General features: G+C 43.8%; 1 protein-coding gene across 1 annotated transcript; it reads left to right on the top strand.

The window, feature by feature from the left end:
• The first annotated feature begins 861 nt into the window (after window positions 1-861).
• zgc:77112 (uncharacterized protein LOC406459 homolog) lies at window positions 862-3,061 on the top strand. Its single transcript, XM_036527752.1, has 3 exons — window positions 862-1,025; window positions 1,426-1,521; window positions 1,613-3,061. The coding sequence occupies exons 2-3, from the start codon at window positions 1,508-1,510 to the stop codon at window positions 2,607-2,609; spliced, it is 1,011 nt and encodes a 336-aa protein (XP_036383645.1). The 5' UTR covers window positions 862-1,025; window positions 1,426-1,507; the 3' UTR covers window positions 2,610-3,061.
• Window positions 3,062-7,528: the final 4,467 nt, after the last annotated feature.

Here is a 7,528-nt window from a genome sequence, read left to right on the forward strand (position 1 = left end):
ATGGAGGCCCTGGCAATACAGCTCTCTGGCTCCTCTGTGATGTGTATGCATGTATGTGAAAGAATCCATAGCGATTAATTTATACAAAACATACAAGAATTGGACTGACTACAGCCATTTGAATTGTATTGTATTATGACCTACCAGATGGCACAGTGTGTTTAAGATCTAATCAAACAGAAATACAGTGATGGATTTTCTATAAACTGGTTGTGTAATTTAAAATCCATTCAACTGCAAAACAACCCTTGGAAAAAAATATTAAATATGTATAAATAATGTAATAGGTGTAGCTTAATTTTTTCCCCAAATTCAAGGCCTGCATCTTAATTGACTACTATTTGCAATGGTATTGTTATTCTTGCTTTGCAGTGTTGGATTTTTCACAATTACCTATTGCTTTACCATTAGGATATATTGCAGTACTTCCCCTATTTACTTCTCTCTTTGTTATTGTTTGTACATTTTGCTCAGGTGGGTTCTTGATAGAAAATTTGACGAAATCTAATGATTTCGAAGTAAATTTTCTATAGGAATAGTGACTAACATTTAGTCCAATTTGGGGTATTGTATAGGCTTAGATTGTCAGAATGCTTGCTGGGCGGTGCTTTCAGTTTGAGCCCCCGGCTGACATGCGTCTAAATTGGTCGGAAACTCCAAAAGCGGTTTGCAACACGATTTGATCATGACGTTGCTTTAGGGTTCCGGTTGCTCTCATTGGCTGATTGAGGGTGACGGGGGTGCGCGATTGGCTGAGGTGAGGTGTTCACGCGAAGGCATAAATCAGCTGGGTGAGAGACATGCTTTAGTAGTTTAAAAAGAGTGTGGGAACCTGAAGCTGCCTCTCTCTCCGCTTGTGGGTACGACTCTGCCGAGGAATTACCGCAGTTAGGGAGCTACTGGTCAGTCGTAGAACTGCCTCGGACTAGAGATCATAACACTATTTCGACTTTTATTTATTTATTTACTTTTTTTTACTGCTTTAAGTGATTTTAAACCAAAGGATATGTCTCTTTTTTGAAAATGTAAGTAACCATTCACTTTTTGTGTTGTAGGCGGGGTAGCTTTTCGTTGCTTTCTCCTGGAAGGGCAGTGCACTGCGTGGATAAACTTACAAACAAAACGTATAAAAAGTCTGAAGATGAACTACACAGCTCATCGCTTTCTCTCTGTTCTGTCGAAACAACTCTTGATGCATTACGTAGACGAGGCGACAACTTTTTAGGCGATGCAAACAAGTATTTTCAATCAGATTTTGTTTTCATATCGTCAGTGTTTTTTTTCATTTATCATTTATTGGTTCTTATTGTTTGCGTTGTTAATTTTAGAAAGTTAAGGAGACCCACCTGTTGTATTGCTGCTGGCTTTGGTGATGAGAGCGACAAGATGATATAAACGTTCTAATATTTCTTTTTGTTTTTATAGTGAACCTCATCACCTGAATTGGTCCAGTTTTGTGTCGGTTGTCTAATTTCCTGATTCCATTAACCGCGTGGAGCAGTTGAAGATGAGCTGCACAGAGTAAGAATCGGTTTTAGAAACTTTTACAAAAAAAAAACTTGAGCATGGACTTCTTTTTAGATCAGTGCATTAACCTCACTGTCTCTTCCAGAGTTTTGCACGTGTTGGGTGAGCACTCTTTACCACAACCTGTGATGGACAGAGTCCCCGTAGACCTGGCTGTGCACCTGTGCCTGAGCCAGAGTCCGCCCTTGTGCCAGCTACTGGGTGTGTCCCCTTCTCTGAAGCCCCTGCGGCCCTGCATCCAGCCACCGTCACCGGTTGGGATCCAGGGCAGAGCCTGCCCCGTCCCTTCCCCCTCGGACTGGAGCCTCTCCCAGACAGGCATCAGTGGAGACGGCACCAGCACCAAGAAGAAGCGTGTGGTGTTTGCCGACTCCAAGGGGCTGTCTCTCACCGCCGTGCGCGTCTTCTCCGAGAGGGAGGAGCCCCCGGCCCCCGAACGCTCGCCGAGCCTGCGGTTCCTGCGGGGGCCGGTGGGTGGTGGGCGGAGGCGCCTGAAGCTGGGCTTCGACCAGCCCTCAGCCGACTTCCAGTCCTTCCGCGCGCGACTGGAGGAGGGCCTGGTGCTGCTGGAGAGCTGCAGTGTGACGGAACGCAGCCTTAGCGGCACGGTGCGGGTGAAGAACGTCAGCTACGAGAAGACCGTGTGCGTCCGCGTCACCTTCGACTCCTGGCGCAGCCACCGCAACGTGGCCTGCACCTTCCTGCAGCAGCGGTACGGCGGCCCGGACACCGACGTCTTCGCCTTCGACATCCCCGTCCCCGATGAGCTGGACCCGCAGCAGCGGCTGGAGTTCTGCCTGTCCTACCTCCCAGGCGGGCACAGTACGCCTCTGTGGGACAACAACAAGGGACAGAACTACCGTATCATTGTCTGTGCAGAGTCTGAGGCGGCCTCTTCCAGGGCCGCCTCATCCTGCCGTCCCCTTGTGCCAAAGTCTCAGTTTAGAGGCCTGTGGGCAGCTCAGTCCCAGAGCAAAAGGTATCACCTGGACAACCCAGTGTACCACAGTGCACCCCAGTCCTGTGAGATCTTGGTCTCCCAAAGCTGGGGCAGATTAGAAAACATTGCCCCCTTCTGGTAACAGAAATTCCTCACTCAAAAAACATCTAAATCAAGTGCCAAAGGCTACTATTTATCCTCTGCTCAGAAATAGTGCTAACCTGAAATGGGGACCACACCAAGTTATTAGAAGCTCTATGCACCAGGGATACAGTACTTCAGCTTTCAGTGGCCTGTAAGGATTCTCTAGCAGATAAACATGCTGCTTACAGTTCCTATTGCAAATGGCTCCGAGCTGCAGACATTCTGACCACGCCTGCAGTTCTTTTGATGAGTATGCCAACGGTGGACTTGTGTGAAGGAGGGAGTGAGAGACTGAATTGAAACTCTACTGCTTTCCTCCTTTTTATACTGAGCACTGAGCCAACAAAGTCTTTGCTGTGGTTCTGGGACCTGAATGCACTTACCAGTGCAATAACACTTTTTACAAAGTGCACTAAATGCACGAGCCTTACTTTCCTTATATTTTTCCCTTTGTGGGGGATGTTAACAGTATGACTGATTTCAACAGTAGAGCTGGTCTGGATTGTTGAATGGAGTTTTCTTTTTTTGTAAATGAGCTAATTTTAAATAAATAAATTATATGACTCTTAATTATTCATAAATCTGCCTGGTGAATTTCTTTTTGAGATCCTCACTTTGAACATTGTGGATCCTTCACAAATGCATACTTACCCCCCCACATTCAAATATACAGTGACAGTACTGTGTGCGAACAACTAGTTAGCTCTGTGATCAGTCACTCCCTTCATAGGAGGAAAAAAATCTGCTTTGCATTGCGTGTCATGAGTGCATCAGCTCACATGGACTTTCAGGCTGATTTAAAAAAAAAGCAGAAAAATAAGCCTTTTTAGGAGAATGAGGCTTAATATATGGGGTGATGCTGAATATCACAGTGTCACTTTAAATTGACTGATTTTTTGATAAACACCTTGCTGACCTGGTATGACTCAGTGCTGGATAGTTTGATTTTGCCCTCATAAATATAATCAGCCTCTTTGCATGCTTTTGAACCATTTGTAAAATCTTCATGGAACCCTCTATATATAGTTCACGCACACCTATCTGTTTTCAGAATTCTGCATGTCAGACTAAGGTGGTCGAAGAGGACTCTGGGTCCTTGCTGCATGTCAACAGTTTGAGATTCCAGAGGAGAACATCCTGGTACCCAGTGATAGTTTATATAAATAAAGTTTTTGCTGCACCGGTTACTTGGCAACAGCAGCAGGGGGTTATTAAAAAACGTCTCCTCCCTGCATCATTTAGTCAGGTCTGTGTGATGCTGCTGCAGTGGAGTGTGACTCAGTTCAATAACTGCCCTATTTTTCTCACACACACAGCGAGCCCTTGGTGGACAATTTCATTTTACATGAGCCTCCTGGAGTCTTGCAGATTTTGCACAGTGAAAGCCACATGTTTGGTTCCATTTAGAATATGGTTCCATCATGGTATTAGCTAAAAAAAAGACTTCATTTTGTCTTCATGTATCTCTACTTTTATAGATACTTGCAATTGGCTGCTTATTGAATCAAAAGACACTAAATGGTAAACATGGCCTTTGATCTTGTTAGCTTTTTCCCTACATTGCCAATGTCTGGTAGATCCAGTATTGTGCAACTGTGTGATGTCTAAAGTACATTGCGTGAATTCAAAGTATACAATATTCACTTGCCAAAATAGTCAGCTGTGCTCCAATGATACTCAATGTTAGTGCAATAACGTTCTAACAGTGAGGTGAAGCAAATGGCTATTATTAGGATACATTCCCCGTCCGTGGCAAATTGGGTTGAGTTACTGCCAAGTCATCAGTGAATGTGCACACTGAACATTGTCTAGATTGAGTTGCAGTGGGTTACTGTCAGGGGCACTTCTGTTCATAAAACGCCCCTTAACTCTCCCCCCCCCCCGGTCTCAGCTGCTCCCTGCTAAGACCTTGCTGCTGCTCACACTCTGATGAGAGACCAAAGACTCCCCAGGAATGTGACGAGCTGCGTCATGGAACGCCGGACTGTCACAGCGAGAAGCCTCCGCGGGCACCATCGCCGTTCAAGTTCCCCATTCTGCTGGCGCTTACAAGGCTAAACCCTGCTATCAGCTGCGAGCATACATTGCGCTGTGCTTCCCTGGCCCTGTTTTCATGCCTATGTATGGCTCTGACACTGAGCTCCATTGTTGTGCAATCCCAGGTGTTGTAACTGGGTAGCAGAGGCAAGCGCTGGCTCGTAAATCTGGCAGTCAAGACGGTGGCATCAGACATATACAGTAAGGCTGGGTGACTCACTGCTGCTGGTGCCCTCTGCACAGGGATGAGTGGATACGGGGCTATTATTTCACCTTTTCAAAACCTTGCCAAGCCGTCAAAAAATTAGACTCAGTTGAAAAGAATGTGTCTGGCCGTGGATTGTGTAAGACAAACCCCGTGTTTGAGTGGCATATTTAATGACATGATCCTGGAGTCTATTAAAGGACTAGTGTAGCTATTTGTTACTGTCAGTAAATCAAATAACAGTATAGATTTTATCATCTTTCCAGCTGTCATGCAATTGTTTTGTTTTCTATTTTCCAAACTTTGTCCCAGGGGCACAATTTGTTAATGTAATTGTTTCATTGTAATGTTATAATCCAGAAATCACAGACAGTGAGAGGTGAAGGTGCATCTGAACAGAATGCTCCACCAGGTCTGGATTTTGATTATTCCAAGTGAATTGCAGTCATTTTTCAGCTGTCACCAGTACATTGAAACAGTGACAGTGACTGTTATATTTTAAGAAAGTTTTACAGCATTCTAGAAAAAGGCAGAGAGCCAACAGGTCAGTGCAACACCTGACAATGCAATTTGTTTATGGACACTGTGACATTGAGCTGTGAGACTATCATTGCGGGCAGGAAGGGCTTGGTCTTGCTCTGCTCCACTGAGGGGGATCATCAGCGTGGTGTGGGCACTGGCCATATACACATAAAAACGAGACAGACAAAATGTTTTTGCCAGGTTGGCAATGGTGTTTAATGGGAGCTACATGGCATCTCACTAGGTTACGTGCAAGACATGTCATACAGCATACAGCTTCTCACAGAATGAAGAGCCTCAGAATGACAAAGATCTCTCAGTGACACGTTGGGTATATTGCCCGCAGACAATCACTGAAATCATTTGCAAAACAGTATTTCGCAGGAATGCTATATTGACTGCTATACTGCTTTTGTGCCGGCTAATCTTGTGGTCTGTGGCCTAAGTAGCCTTATACGCTGTGCCGTGTGTCTGTTCGGTGACCTTGGCAGTAATTAAACCCCAGATAGCCGCATTTTCAGAGCACGTGACTTCCCCAGCTCTCCTGTTGGTGGATGGACAGCTTACAACCTAACTGTGCAATCTCCGCAACCGCAGAAAAATTCCGCTGACAGTCCTTTTTTTTTGAAGGTATCAAAATCCAACATGCCTATATTTAACTCAAGGCTGAGTTTCCTCAGTCTTCCCAGAGATAAGCCTCAGACTTTATCCGCCTCTCTATTTCGTATGGCAGAGGTTTGTTTTGCCAAAAGGTTTAGCCATCAGGTCAAACTGTTTACACGTGATGGCCAGGTCAGGATGTGCAGCAATAGCAGCAATAACAAGGCGTTGCAATGCTGTCGGAACTTCCCCGCCGAGAATGGGCATGACCAAGTTTGCAGACATATCTGCACACATCCTGCCTGGGAGACAGATAGCTGATGACAGAGTATGTAAAAATGAGGCAATCTAGCCTTTCACCAAGGTAAATACAGGCAGGCCCAGTTGAGTCAGTAATAATATAAGACCACAATATTTGTAAGGAATATTTAATAGTGTATTTGACCACTTCCGAAGTGTACTCATGAAGGAATGCTGCATTCACATTGTATTCTTGTGTATATGATATTCTGATAGAAACCCCACAGAATAGTGGTCAAAAATCTAGTACAGGCAGACCCTGCTGTTAGGGCACAGTTCATTTATGAAAATGCCATTGTGAACAGGGTTGTTGGAAATTGAATCTAATTTTCCCATAGACACACTGCTCTATGACAAGTAGGAGCTGCATTCCTGAGCTCAGGATGGAAACCTATTTTTAAGGTTGGATAAAAAGTCATAGGTGTGTGTGTGTGTGTGTGTGTGTGTGTGTGTGTGTGTGTTGGTAATTTTAACTATATCATCACATGGAGCACAGTATAAATATTCAGCGCTGTGAGATTCAGTACTGTATGTTGGTGTTGGAATGACAGACCTAGAAATGGCAAGACACAAATAACGGTCGTCTGACAGCTGTTTATTTAGCAACAGGACAAACGAGCCAGCGCACACAGTGAGAAGATTTTTGAACGAAACATCTTCGGCTCTCCCCCCCAAAAATTTCACTGAACGAAAACAACAAAGTGAAGAAGAAAAGCAACCTCAAAGACAAATGTGTCGCCTTTTCAGACTTTTTTTTTAAAATTATTTTTCTGTGGCTCTTGCTTTCATCCTCTCTCTAGTCTCTCTATCAATAGAAATCTGGATCTGTGTCATAAAACAATTCATGATGGCATTTTTATCAGTGTTGATAAATGTGGATTGATGTAAACCAGATTGTAAAACTGAAACTGCCAATATTGTGTTTTTCATAACATTGTGGCAGTAGTAGAAGAAAGACTACTTTTGCATACTTTTAGTATTCTTATCATGTAATCACAGCATAAAATTGAATTTCTAGAATTCATAAATTAACCATAAGGGGACAATCACACTGTACTATTTCTTTTGTACTTCTTGAAATATTTCTAAAGTATCTTAAAAATACAGCCATAGTTTATGTCTATACTGAACACCAACAGGGGTTTTCATGCTTATCTCAAGTTATAAACTCATTCTGTTCACGTTTTACAGCATAGATCTTTTGCCCTGGGTTTCAAGTCTAGTATGATACCATACTAGTGTTCCTATTTTGG

Source organism: Megalops cyprinoides, chromosome 4, assembly GCF_013368585.1.
Source record: "Megalops cyprinoides isolate fMegCyp1 chromosome 4, fMegCyp1.pri, whole genome shotgun sequence".
Taxonomy (NCBI): domain Eukaryota; kingdom Metazoa; phylum Chordata; class Actinopteri; order Elopiformes; family Megalopidae; genus Megalops; species Megalops cyprinoides.